The following is a 14,658-nucleotide window of genomic DNA, read 5'->3' as shown; positions in this document are numbered from 1 at the left end:
CGTGCAGTTTGCTGAATGTTTCCATGAACTGATCTCTTTATACCGCCACATGTGGGAGAACAAATCATCTGTGGGTTAAAATCCATAACAATGTTGGAATAGTATTAAATATAGACTTGTAAGTCCTTCTGGTCTTATTGTGGTAGCTGTGTGGGTGGAAATGGCATCCAAATATACACCATTTTAGTTAAAATTAAGTGTTACCCTAAGGGCTTTGGCCAATGAGCAGAAAGCAAGAGACCACACCAGAGCCTAGCGCAGAGACATGCGCCAATTTTTGCTTTGTGAACAAGCTGCCACTCGCTGCCTGCACAAGCTGCCCAATTCAAATTCGGATTTTTAGAGATGGTTAGATCTGTTCAGATGGCTACCTTAAACCAATGCGAGTGGTTAAGCAAGTTTGACTCTTCTGAAAATGTCTCCCCTCTGTGTTTTGGTTTTTTGTTTTTTTTTCAGACACAATGAGTGTGTTTGCGTGGTGTTTTGGTTAAAACTTCCATTCCCCTCGGAGGAAGGCGCCGACTCGCCCCGCTTCCCACCCCTGGGGTGAAGATCTGCGCGACGCCGGAGGAGAAGGAGCGGGATCGGGAAGGAGCCTCACCCCCGCCGGGCCCCGCAGTGCCTCGGGACGCTGCGGTCACATCCAGGCTGAGACAAACCGGGTTACGGTGGGCCGGTGCCTCGCAGCGCAGCTCCCCAGGGACCCCCGACCCCACCCCGCATTCTCCGCGCCGAACTTTACCCGACTTCTCCATCCCTCGCGCCACGCCCACACACTGCATATTCATGAGGCGGCCGCACCCGGCGCCGCGCCTCATTGGCCACGCCGCGCCCTTCTCCCGTTCCTACTGGCTGTCGCCGCCGTCGCTCAGCGGCGCGGCGGGCGGGGCGGTGCAGGCGGCCGCGCCCCACCGCCTCCCCCAGCGGTGACTCAACAGGGCGTGGAGTCGGGTCCCGCAGCGGCGGCGCAGCCCCAGCCCTCCCCCCACAGCCGGCAGAGGCACAGCCCCAGCGCCGCGCACTCATTGTTCCGCTAGCTCCAGGCACCATGGACGAGCTGGACCAGTCGCCCCTGGTCTCCTCCTCCTCCGGGCCAGCACGGCCCCAGCAGCCCCAGTTCAAGTACCAGTTCGTGCACGACAACGAGAAGGAGGAGGAGGAAGAGGAAGACGAAGACGAGGAAGAGGAGGACGAGGACGAAGACTTCGACGAGCAGCTGGAGGTGATGGAGAGGAAGCCCGCCGCGGCTCCCGCCGCAGCCCTGCAGGAGCGGCCGCCGCAGCTGCTGGATCTCGGCGATCCCGCCGAGCCGCCCCGCCCCGCGGCTCCGGAGCCACCGCAGCCCGGCTGGAGCCCCCCGGGAGCCGTCTCCTCCTCCTCCTCCTCCGCCACCACGCCGTCCCCCGCGCAGGAGCAGCCCTCGGCCCCCGCCCGGCCCGCTCAGCCTCAGCCGCCCAAGCCCGAGCCCGCCGCCCCCCGGAGAAGAGGGTCCTCCTCCGGCTCGGCTGGTGAGTGCCTCCGCCCCGGGGCCGGGGAGGGCGGCAGGGCGGGGGGCGACGGTCCTCCCAGCCGGGCGCATCCACCCCAATCGCTCCGGTTCTCGCTGGCCGCTGCCCCGCCGTGAGGTTCCCTTTGTCTGCCGGCCCTCGGCCGCCTCCTGCGGCATCGCTCCCTCCCCTCAGCCGCGCCGGGGCGCGGCCCCTCTTCCCCGTGGCCCCACCGCAGCTCATGCGGGATAAAGGGCTCCCCCTATTTTATTTCTTTTTTTATTAATAATTTCTTGTCTTTCCCTCCTCCTCTCTGTGTTATGCTAATAGCGGGAGGGGGGAAGCGCCGCCTCGCACATGGGCCGCCCGGGGGCGAGGCCGCCGCCGCCTGGCAACGGTCGCGTCGCGCGGGAGCGGGGGGTGGGGGGGAGTTGGCCGCGGGGGGCCGAGCCTGAGGTAGCGGCGGCGGCAGCAGCAGCCGTCCAGTTCTCCCCCCGACCCCGGCGCAGAGCCCGCCTGAAGCGTAGCTGCTGCTGCTTTCCCGTCCCCTGGCCGCATTGTCCCGGGCACGGTTCGCCCTGCGGGGCTGGGCGTGGGGGGCGGCGGGCGGCCCTGCGGCGGGAGGCCGCGGCAGCGCGGGGGAGGAGGGGGAACACAGATGCTTGCAACGTTACTCATTTCAAACAAATCACCTCGCCGGGGAGGGGCGAGGGAGAGAGAGAGAGGAGTGAAGGAGCAGCGCTGCCGCCTTTGCCGGACCTGCCCGGCGAGGCGGGGAGCCGGCAGGAAGGTGAGAGGGACGGGCTGAGCCTGCGGCCTTTTGTGGGCTGCGCCGCGCCCCGCCTCCGGACAGCGAGGCCTAAGCCCCGAGAGGGAATGTAAACTATAGCGAAGTACGTGTGGAAGCACAAAAGGCGTACGGGCTCTGCTGTAGGTGTGGCAGTACTGGGGGGGGGGGGAGGGAGGGGGGAATGTCAACCTCGCGTCCTTGCGTATGGCTCCTGCGTGGCCGCAGCTGTCATCTGGGGCTTGTCTAAGGAGAGCACCCCTTAATGTTGGGGTACCCCGAGTTCAGAACTGCTGTGGTGGAAGGCGTTTCCCCCCCCCCCCCCCCCCCCCCCCCCAACGGCAGCCAGTGCTGCCCGGGTGCCAAAACCCTTCTTGCCAGCTCTTAATCCGGGAGCTGACCCGGCATGACTAATGTGTTGCATGCGGATTGCGCCTTGGCTCCGCTTTTGCTTAGTGCAAAATACAAGAGCTAACTCGAGGTCATCGAAACGGTAAAAATGAACAAATCAAGGTGCCTTGTTGTCCTGATGGTGCATTCTTGTCTTCATTGCTATTGTCGTATTGGTATGTTGCATGTATTTTAAAGATGCAGGATTTCAATAATCACTTGATGTTATGGCACAAGTGAACATGATACTCAAGATTTAATTAAAAAAAGAAAAAGCATCTGGAACAATGACAAAAAAGGCCTGTTCAACCTGAATTTAATTTGGGGGGGGGGGGGGGGAAGTTCACAACACATTTTATTTACAAATGCGACAGGACTTTATGGTTAGTTGAGCTGTTGTCTTTCATGACATTTCCTTTTATTTTTTTGCTCTTCTGGTAGCTCTCTGTGTAGCAATACACTGAGGAGTTTTTTTGGTATTTTGTGATTTGGTTTGTTGTGGTTTTTTTTTTTTTATTTCCACCATTTGGAGGACAGACGATGAGAAAAGCTTGCGACAGATTTAAGAGGAGGGATCCTATATGATGGGTGAACGGATATTTTTCTAGGCAGATTATTTGAGTGGAGCTGTGGAAGGTTTGAGCGGAACAGAATGGAAGGAATAGCATTGACCAAATCTTGCTGTTGCTTTGAAAAGTAGAGATAAAAGTGTGATTTCCAGACCTGATTCGTTTTTCTGCTCCCTGACCCCTGAAGGGTAAAGCAAGGAGCACAATAATTCCTGAAATATGTCTTCTCTATTAGAGTAGAGGAGACCCAACTGTGTGAGAATCGGGTAGTGCAGCTGAGGAGTGGTGTCAATGAGTTATTTTATAAGACCTAATTGGAGGGGACAGGATTTATCAACGATGGTTAATTTAGAGCTCTGAAGTGAGGACTGGCATCTTTGGGAGGCCAAAGACGCGGTGTTGTAACACATAACGCTCATCTAATGATGGGTTGGAATATTGGAAGCTATGTCTTAAGTACTTGAAACTACTAGATGAGAAGAAATTGTTTTGATAAAAGCATTGTCTAGTTATGTCATGTATACTTCAGTCCTTTCAGGTGCAGGAGTACTTAATTTTGTGTGTGTTGAGTATCCATTTAAACATCAAGTATTTTTTAGTTTAGTAGCTAGCAGTTGGTGTTAAAACTATCTCAGTCAAAATATTTAACTTGGGTTCAAATTAGTTCACTTTCAGTCTTGCTGTGAAATTCGCAAAATCAGATTGATGGCTGCAACTTGTGGCAGGATGAGCATGGCGTGGTGGATAGCCGCGTGTCTGGGATGGGTCCCTCTCTTCTGGGGAGTTACGGTTTCGTTTACTTTCAGTTCTGTTGCATGAGTTTAAGGTATAACCAAAGAATTGCAGTTCACAATTTAGAAATTTTGAAAATGATCTGTTCGTATTTAAAAACTAAGGCTTGGCTTTAGTGGGGTTTTGAACTTTGGAATTCTATTTCTAAGTAAAGGAGAAAGTAGTACTGCCTGTAGTAAGTATGTGAAAAATAGTAGGAATTCTTTTACCTCCAACAATAGGCCATGGTGCTGCTTTTTGTCAGTATAACAATAGAGAAAATGTATGAACTACTTTATGGCCCATTAGAATGTATTATTTATATATCTGGAGGTGTTTTAAAAAGTAAATCTTTGTAATTACTATTAGTTACATACTTAGGAGTATTCAGTATCATTGTTATAAGAGACTGTGACATAATTATATGTAATGCAAGTCGCTGGCTGTGTATGAGCAGCCTACCTTCTTAAGAGCTAGTATAAATATTTGCTGGAGAACAAAACAAGCCAGAGGACTCCAGTAAAACTTATGCTCTCCTGGACACTTTCTTCTTTTTTTTTTTTTTTTTTTTGCTACTGACTGTTATGTGGGTAGCAAAAAATACAATTCTTCTTGAAAGATTACTACTAAACATTTTTATTACCTAAATTTACATTCAGTGCAAAGAAAAGTAAATTTGAGGTACTTGTACATGGTAAAAATAATGCATGCTTTTTTTTTTTTTTCTATCTGTCCAAAGTAAGATTAACCAGTAAACTATGACGAGAAGATACAGCTTTCCATCTCTGAAGCCCTAGATCCTAGCAGCGCTAGATCTTGCTTTAAAAGGAAGGTCATATATCACTTTCCTGGAAGAAACTATTGTGTTTAAAGTTAAAGTGCACTTAGAAGAAACCTGTATAGTAAATCCACCAGACTGGCCACAGACCAGCCTCCAAAGTGAATAAAGATGTCTCCTTGTGTGTCAGGTGCCTGCAACTCGGCCACGGTTCAATAGACATGCAAATGTTGTGAAGGGCCAGTTTATTAATTAGTCTTGTTTTTCCATTTAGTTTTATAGCACTTGATTTTAATTCATCAATGGTGAGGAGAGGTTTTGTGAACAGTTTTCTTATGTGCCAGACAGCATCATGCAGAGGTCAGCCGGAATGCCCCAAGCTGTACCAGGAGCACACACACTGTTCTGTATTAGAGTTCGCCCTCACCCAGCTCATTAAATGGAGTGATCTATACCTGCTTCTGCTCACTATAGAGTATATCTTTTATCCTGCAGTAGGGATATGCAGATCCTGTAACTTGTGTTTTATACAAGTTTTGAAGCCGCATATACTCAGACTTCTTCCTGTGTTGCTGAGTTTTCTGGTGTGCTGCTATGTATGCATAGACGCATATAGAGGAGTTGTGTGGATTTTAAGGACGGCATGCAGCATGACTTGGAAAAAATATAGCTGTCCTTGAATACTACCGCTGGTGACTTTGATTTGCACCTTTCATTTATTAAAATATGTTCTCCCTGATCTTCAGTGTTTCTTTGAGGTGCAAGACCCTTTCTCTTCCGCAGTGTAGTCAGTAAAGGTATAAGAGAGGTGGTCATAACCAAGGTATATCCAAGGTAGAATGTGATATTTTTTTTTTTTTAAATTTTTTTTTTTTTCTATTACACAGTTTCCATTATAGTGACATGTGGTGAGGAGAGTAACCAGCAATTTGACCAGTATAGTAAAGCTAGTATCTTCATTTTCATATTTCGTATTCCCATTTAGGTGAGTTCAACAAGGGATCTTTTTATTTGGTTTTATTTATTGTCATGTTCAATGCAGTGGGGCCCACTTCTGTAATTCAGCCAGTATAAAAGTTTCTAAAGTAAACCAGCTATTTCTTCTGTTAACCAGAACTACGTGTAAGGATAGTCCTGCCAAGTTTGATAGTATATTTGCTTCGTGTGTATCCTTTGACTTGCTTTCCAGGATAAAACCGCACAGCTTCCACCTGCTGTATAATGATGTAGCCCTCAGGGAAGTTTTGAATTGCATTGGGACTTTTCCTCTTGAAGTCCTACAAACCACAAGTTAGGAGCCAGCAAAGAACTACTGGTTGTTTGCCCTTTTTTCCCTTCCTCCCTGTCTTTACCTAAGGAAGTTCACACCATGTCTGTGAAGTGATGACTATCTTGTCCACCCGGTTGCATCACCACTGGTGAGCACTGAATCTCTTATCTCACAGATAACCACTAACATCACTCCTGTAAGTGGAGGACAACATTTTAAGCCTCCCGGTGAGTGGTTTTCTCCTGCTGACTGGTACAAAGTTGCTAGAAAAGTGTCAAGTCCTTTTGCAAGAGCTGATCTACGCATGGTTTAGAAATGAGTGGTCCTTTGAATATAAAGGCCTAAGGTCAAGTGACTCAAACTTTGCAGCTCACGAGGACAGAAATCAGATGTGATTGTTAGCAATTGGCATGGTGAAAAGACAATCTTAAAGTAGATCTGCGATTGGAAAAATATGATTTCTAAGTGGCTTGCAGATGCATCTTGTGTTATTTCTGTAATTTGTGATGTGTTTTTATAGTATAACTTTCTAGTTGGTATATTGTGAAGATGTTGTTCTCACTCTTCCTTCCTCTTCTCCCTTGCCCAGGATGGGGGAGGATGAGGATTTTGGAGAGCACTCAGTGGCACTAAGTACTTAGCAGAAGGCACATGGGTGTCATCCTTCTAACCTTGGAGACCAGTTTTCCCATGCTGTTAGAATCCTGTGGGGTCTTTGATGTTTGCCACCCGATTTTGCAGGAGGTTAGTGGCTTGGACTGCCTGCTTCCAAGTCTGTTTTGCCACACCCAACTGCTTGGTGGCTCTCATCAGATTAGTGTGGCCTTTGTGGGCTGGGGAGGTATTAGAATAGCAAAGGGCAGTTAACCTACAAGTTGAGGTGTCTTGGTGTGCTTGAGTTACATTTCTTTGTTTTCTGTTAATATTTTGAATGAAATAAGCCTTTTTTTTTTTTTTTTTGAGCTGGTGTGTTACTATAGTAACTATGAAGCTCATATACAAAAAATTAGCAATGCATAGTTTAATCTGAAAATGTCTTTTGGGTTCTAGATATTCTGTAAGCAAGGAAACAGTTCTTGGTCTCTTGCTGGCTAGAAAAGCAACGTGTAGCTTACAGATAAGAGTTTCTGAATATCTCAGGACAATTTATGCATGAAGTAGGAGGAAAATTGTGTAACTATCAAGCTGTATTAGAAATGGAAGAAAAAAAGCTATTATTACCAAGTAAAAAATAGTGAACTGAGACCTATTCTAAGTAGAACAGTTCAGTATGTTTTCATATTTTTTTTTTTATTATTTCTTGTTTTATGATCTAAAATAGAAATTACTCCTGTTATGCTTTGAAAACACTGAATAATGTTTTCTACTTTTTAAGACTGGCAGTACAGTGCAGCTAGCACTGAGATCACTGGACTACGATCCTATGACATACATTTGGTGGATAGGTTTTTTCAGTTGGTATTTCCATCAATAAGGACTATTACAATAGCAATAAAATAATGGACTTATTAATATTCACGAAGTCTGAGAAAATCAAATTAACTCAGTAGAATGTTTTTATCTTTCAAGTGGAAATAATCAATCTGCTGCTAACTGTAGCTGTCAAAATATGAGGATTTTAAGTTAGAGATGTTTTTAAATTACTGCTCTTCCTCATGGTATTTAATGGCTTTGTCTCCATTTATTGCTTTCTGATGTATGAAGAAAGAATACCCCCCCCTTCCCCCCAGGTGGAGGTGTTAGGAATACCAGTTTGACCTTCCCTGGTTTTGCTGAAAAGCTTGCTTTGTGTTTTAGGAGTGCACTGTGAACTTTTACTTGCAGCTTTTTAATGAATGTGTCAATCATGTCATCAACTTCATTGGTTAGGAAGAATATGTTAATTAAGACATCTTTAAATAAAACACAAGACTGAGATAAATACAAACTCTTCTGATTCCAATAAAAATGTTCTCAGCCTGTTGGTGATGCTGCTGGTCTAATGTCAAAATTTTACTGCTTATCCAGTCGTTACTGGTTTGTAACAGTTTTTGTTGAACTCTGCTGTTCCCTCTTTTCTGGCAGAAGATAAAATTCCTTGATGCCTGTCCATCTCTGTCCTTAGTGTGTGATGAGGAAGTAAATGCCAAGTGAAACAGATGAGAGAACATGTGTGAGGCCTTCAAAAGCAGGTTGTAGCTGCAGAACAAAAAGGAAAAGGAAGAAGCAAGATCAGGAGGAAGTAGGAAGATGTATGTGATAGGGGTGGAAGAAAGGTTGCTTCTTTCTCAGTCTTGCAGCCTGGTCTTCAAGTATTCATGCATTTGGCTTGAGAAATGCTGTTCAAAGGGCAAAGCAATGAGTTTCTTTTCTACTGTTTTAAGCCCAATCTTCTTTAAAATATCGCATTGTTAGATAAGAAAATCAGTTTTCTTGTGTGAGTTGTGTGACGCAAAAAGTGACAAGAAATTGAAGTGGATAACTAAAACCTTTATTGACTAAAATCTGTTGCAACCCAGGAAGCGCAGTGCTGCTTGATACCTGATCACCGACATCAGGACAGCGTGTGTAGTCTTCACACTGCTTTATCCATTTCATTAAAAGATATTCTTACACAAATGCTGATTCCTCTAATGAATGTCCATGCGCTTTTTTTCTCTTTCGAGATAAATATATCTTATGTATCTATTTGTTTTTATTTTACAGACTATAAGCTCTTATGTCAGAGGCTTGTCACGCAAGGTAATGTTTTGGGAACAGATGCTAAAAGAAATCAGTAGCATCTCTTCTCCATTCTTTAAAGATTAATTTAGCTAATAAATATATTCTTCCACAATGACGAAGTCGCAAATCTAAATACTGCATAATTTGTTTAATTGTGGGGAAAGCAGAGGAAAATTCTGTCTGTACAAATGGGTGAAAGCGAATCTTATGATTGGTATAATCTCCAAAATTTAATTGGATAATGTCTGCATAATGATAGGATTTGCATGGCTCTTTAGACTTCCTGCCTTTGAATAAGTTCTGGTGTAATTATAATATTTTTCTGCTTTATGGCACTGCCAGAGCCCAAATTTCTGTTTGTTACTTCAACATATGGTTAAAGATCTGGGTCTTAAGGAAGAGTTGTTTAGTTTTTACAGAAATGATCTAGTATTTTCTCTTTTGGTTACGAATATTGCCAAAGACTGAATGCTTATCTTTAAAGCCATGTCTAGCTGGACATGTGTGTTTGCAGCTGGCTAGATTTTCTTTCTGCTTCTTTCATTTTAATTAAATATATTAGAATAATTGGTGACTGTAAATGTTGGATCTGTGAATGTTCATACCTGAGGTTGTTCTAAAATAATTCTAAACTTTGCTATTTCTACTTTTTTTTTCTATTTGTGGTTTATGTATTAAATATAGTTGTGATTGTGAAGGGGGTATTCAAGCAATCAGAGATGGGCTGTGAACAGTTGAAGTTGATTATTGTGGCCACCTGCCTCTAATAAAGGGAGGTATTTACCCACCACCTGGTGCTAATTCTGTAAGAAGGCAGAACTTGTGTGATTACTGTTAGTTGATACACTTGGGGGAGAAGGCACAGGCCTTCAGGGCACAGTTAATCTATGTGGCACTTTTGTTGCGTGTTCCTTATTCGTCAGTGAGCTTAGTTTATGCTCAGATGCCAAATAGTTTATCTTCGTTCTTTAGAGGATTTAACTTTCCTCATGGTGAGCCACGGTGGACTGCTGGTCTGTGATAGGTATGTGCATCCTGTTCCTGAGAATTCCTTGTTTTCTTGTTATACTTGGTATAAGAATAATGAAAAGTTTCTTTGGAGCTGATGTACATGACTTTTTTCTTTGTGTGTTTACTTTTAATAACAAAATATACCAGATAAAGTTCTGTCCCTGCTCTGAGGAGATATGGTGACACTCATGGACTTTTAATAGGAAGCGGCATTATAAAACCATCCTGTGCAATGCCGCCTGGATCCTGTCCATAGTGTTATTGATCAAAATGTGTGGTTGCAAGAGTGAGTTGAAGCTGGCAGTTGTGTGTCTGAAGTATCTCATGGCCTCTTAAAAACACCCTTGTAGCGGGTACTTATTTTGGCAATCTGGGAATTGTAATGGAAAGAATTGTAACAGAGCCAGAATTAACATATCTTCTTTGTCCATCTGTTCTTGCTTTGGTTGGAAGTTGGGTATTGCAGGGGAGTGGTACCGTCTTTCTTAATTTTTATTCTCTAGCTGATTGAAAGAAGATGAAATGGCATATATATACCTTACCTCTGTCATTGTATGCTTTACAGCATCTGCAGTGCCGAGCAACTTGCCTCAAATGTAATTTTTTCCAAAAGAGGAAAAGTTGCTGCAAGTTGGACTGAAAAAAAACCAAACTTGCTTAAACCAGTTTGGTTATAGATTTCTGCTTAGCCAATAAAAAAGTACTTGCTTCTTGCTGGAGATTTGTATTTCCATAAACAGCATATTTAAAGCAGCAAGCATTGTTCAAAATGCTTGTTTTCTCATTTCATGTTATTTGAAATAAATGAAGAAATCTCCTGTGCACTATAGTGCAACTCACTCTGCAAGTGATGCATGATACCACTTTGCAGTAATTTCCATGAAGACCTGAGACGACCTACAGATGCCTTCGTTAATAATCAAAACTCTTGGATCCTTTTGTGATCCTAGCTCTGATACCCTCAAGATGTTAAAAATGGAGCTCCTGTTTTCACTTAAATCTTCAGCAATCTCCATCTTCTGTAGCAGCTTGTATACTTTACTCAAAGATTTCCAAGTAGTTTACAGTCTGAGTTTCCTAAACTGGAAACTTCTCTTGTGCATATAACTAAAAAGATCCAAATGAGAGAACCTAATTATTTGTCGTAGCTCTGCAGCGTGATCTAATGATGTGAAAAGATGCTATTAATAGTTAATGTTCTTTATCTTGGATTCCTTAAATATTTGGTGAAATACCATATTTAGAACAATTGCATCATAACAGGAGATGACTTAAATGGAGTTTGTGTAGGCAGCTGCTTTTCTCAGGAAATTCTTGTGAAGTTTTGTGCCCTTGTTTGCTCTGCAGTAGGAAATTCGGTATCCAAGAACTTGACTCTCCTTAAAATCATTTGATTTAACTTTTGAATGGCCAGGTATGTTGTCTTTGAGACTATGCCAAGAGGTAACAGTTTACTCATAATAATTGGACATCAACACACAGGAGAGAAAAACCCGTGTCAGTTCCTCCCCGTGGTAATGAATCATAGAATCATAGAATCATAGAATCAGTGAGGTTGGAAGGGACCTTTAAGATCATCAAGTCCAACCATTAACCTACCCTGATAAAAACACCACCACTCCTAAACCATGTCCCTAAGCACCTCATCTACCCTTTTCTTAAACACCTCACATGAAGTGTGAGGTTGCTGCATTGCTCTGCAAAAGCCTTGAGGTTTTTGTAGTTCTTCAATCTCTAAAAGAGTTAAACTTCATGGTAGTACAACATATGTGTGTTTTGCTTAGATGATGGTTGAGATTAGAAATGCTGCTTGGGGCAGATTTCGCTGTGGACAAATTAACAACTGAGTGTACTGAAGAAGCAGTTTCTCTTGTCATCTGCCCTAAGAGGGATTGCTGCAAATGTTACTTTCACACTACGTATGAGTCATGTCACAGATGCCATTCCTTTGAGTATTAACTTTGCCCTGTTTTCTTTTATTTGTTAAATATTTGTATTAACAAGAAGAGGCCCTTCACGATCAATGTCCCATTGTGATAAGTCTGTAAGATAAAGTAGTCCCTGACTTGTTAGTTAGGCATTTTGGTCATTTTCTAAACATGCAAAGGTGAAGTGGATTCTTAAACTTTATTTTTGCCGACTGTTTTTTGTTTTAAGAATAGCATACATTCTCCAGCAAACTAATCCAGGAAATATTTTTTATTTTCTGAAGACTGGAACTGCCATCTAGCAGCCTAATACAGTCTCTTACCAAAGCTGAATTGCATCAGGGTTAAGCTTACTCTGTGTTTATATGTAGAAAATAAAATATTTAGATTTTTTTTTTTCCAATGCTAAACTTATACATAAAAATAAGGAGTATCAGAACAACAAACCCACCTTGCTGCAGACCTGCTGTTGATGCTTGGAAGGAGTCACATGTGAGAGCAGATGGAAAGGTATGTCAGTTACCAAAAATCCAGCGATGAGGGGTCGAACACGTTCTTTCTGAGTTCTTATTTACTGTGACTAGACTTAAGTCCTCTGCTTTCTGTTGGCAAGTATGCTTTTTGGGGAAAAAAGGTGGTTTATTCATAAATGCTTTTCTTGGAATTGTCAGTTCACTACTTTTTCATTTTAAACATTCTGTCTTTGAAAATCTTTGCAGCCAACTTCACTTTCTCTCTTAGTTGTCTGGGAAATGTCTGTCCACTTATTTCTCTGCTTTTTATCCAAAACTTTGATATTAAATTGAAAGTTTTATGCTGGTAATATCAGTATCTTGTAACAACATCAGTTAGTGGGCAATCAGCAAAAATGAGAGTTTAAAATGACACATCTTTGTCATGCTGGTGTCAGATTTTTTTTTTATTATTATTTATAAACAAAACTGAAATCTTTCTTGTTGGTGAATCTTACGTTTTGGCTGAATCCGTAATACAAAGTTTTAAAGTATGAGAGTTCATACTAGTGAAAGGAGAAGCTGCAGGGTTGTTTGTGGGTAGCTTGCCTTTTTTTTTTTTTTTTTTTTTTTTTTTAGGGAATATTTAATTTGCAAAAAGTCAAGGTAAAATTTGAGACTTGGTTTTGGTTAAGAATGGGATTGCAACCGGAAATAATCACTTTGTGCATCAACTTTGTTATGTTGTTTCCCAAATGCTTTCCCTTTCACATTAGGGGGATATGTTCATATATGTGGATATTTAAAAAAAAAAAAAAGTTGAGAGGACTGTGTGCTAGTGAGCAAAACTGTTAACTTTCTGGTGAGGCAAACAGCAGTCGTGCAGTTATTTGTTTGGTGATGTGTGGGTGTATGTTTGAATACAATATTAGTATTTTACTGAATGCTATAAGATCACCTGAGCAAGGTTGAATTTTTCTATAAAGTTCTCTTTAAAAGACATTGATTGGACTACTTCAGTAACTAATTGACCTGGTTTGAGGGACACAGGATTAATTTATCTTCTAATGCTTGGGAAAACTGCACGTTTAGAAGACTCTAGTGTCTGAATTTGTGAAAATACTTTACAGCCAGCTATGGTATGTGGGTCTCAGTGTTTTTGAGATAGGCAAGTGCGGGGATGAGGAGGAACGAGACCCGGGCACTTGACTCAAGATGGCCAACAGGATTATTTCATGCCATGAACATCACAGTCAATATACATTAGAAAGTTGCTGCAGAGTGCTCTCTCCCTTGATGGCTGCCATCCTGAGAACTTCTTGCCCTGGTGCTGGAACCCTGAGGCCTTCCCTTCCTCCTGAAGCCGTCGCACTCGCAGTGTCCGACACTTGCTGTCCCCTGCTGGGAGTGCACAGCTTCCTACTGATAGAATTGGCTGAGTGTAATCCTTGTATATTTTATATTGATATCAGGACCAATATCGGTTCTTTAGTGTTATTATTGTTAATTATTTAGTCTTATCCTATTGAATCTATTTATATTTCAATCCTCGGGTTTCCTTGTTTTTTCCTTGATTCCCCTTCCTGGGTGGGGAGGGGTCATCGGGTGATAGAATAATTGTCTAAACAACAATAAATTGTTGTGGGTTTCTCAAACCCTAATACTAATGTAAAGTAATACCATTCATAAATATGAGGTCTGCCTTTCTCTTAACTGTAATGCTGGAGGTAGGCTACTAACCTGCCCCCTTAGGGATTGTTGGCAGAGAAAATTTGGAGAAAGCCTGTTTTTTCCTGGAGATTTAGTGTTTGTTTCAAGGTCTCATTCTTCTGTATTTCATGGAAAAAAAAAAAAAAATCTGTCTTCTGATGGAGATAGTAATCAAGCAGTTCATCTTACTGATTTTTTTTATTGTTGTTGTTGTGGTTTGTAAAAACTGAAGACTTCTTTACTTAGCTCTTCTTTATATCTTTGGATGAAGCTTTGCTGTAGTGAAGGCCCACTTCCTAGTTCAAGAAAGGAGTTTTGAATATGCACCTTTAATTGAAAATAATCTTGCTTAGAGCTTGATATAGTCTGGATTTTGTTTTACTTGACTCTAGCAGTAGTGTACTACTTCGTTTGTTTCAATCACCTAATTTATGCCATTGATATGCAAATAGGAAAGGCCACCCTCAGTGATCCTTCCTCCTCACGCTTCTTTCACAAATGAAGTTATTCCACTAAACATAGTGCTTTATTACAAAACTGACTACATTTGTTGTCAGCTGTTACCAGCGCTACCTCTTGAGCAATGGGTGGGAAGAGGCAGCCGGTTCTTTAGAGTGCTGTGCCGGTGTTGGCTGAAGTGGCTTGCAGCTCCTTGAGGTATGCCTTTCAGCCTGGGCAGCCTTGCTGTATGCCGGGTGACAGCCTGATAGACGCTGCGTGCTGGCTTTTTTTTTTTTCTCTTGTCTACCAATGCACCCACAGAGTTCTGTTTCTGAAAGGTTTCTACCTCCAACATCTGAGT

General features: G+C 42.8%; 1 protein-coding gene across 3 annotated transcripts in view; it reads left to right on the top strand.

The window, feature by feature from the left end:
- Positions 1–996: 996 nt before the first annotated feature.
- RTN4 (reticulon 4) overlaps positions 997–14,658 on the top strand; it is a 50,539-nt gene continuing 36,877 nt past the window's right edge. For 2 of the 3 annotated variants that reach the window (XM_082480405.1, XM_082480406.1), the window contains exon 1: positions 997–1,508. In XM_082480405.1, coding sequence (XP_082336531.1) covers positions 1,049–1,508 — 460 coding nt within the window. In that variant the 5' untranslated portion in view covers positions 997–1,048. Of the gene's footprint in view, positions 1,509–8,737; positions 8,774–14,658 lie in introns of all 3 variants that reach the window. The other variant, XM_082480404.1, reaches the window with a different exon arrangement.

This window comes from Vanellus vanellus, assembly GCF_965231255.1.
Source record: "Vanellus vanellus genome assembly, chromosome: 3".
Classification (NCBI taxonomy): Eukaryota; Metazoa; Chordata; class Aves; order Charadriiformes; family Charadriidae; genus Vanellus; species Vanellus vanellus.
The sequence above is the reverse complement of the archived record's forward strand: the minus strand, read 5'-3'. Positions and strand labels throughout refer to the sequence as shown.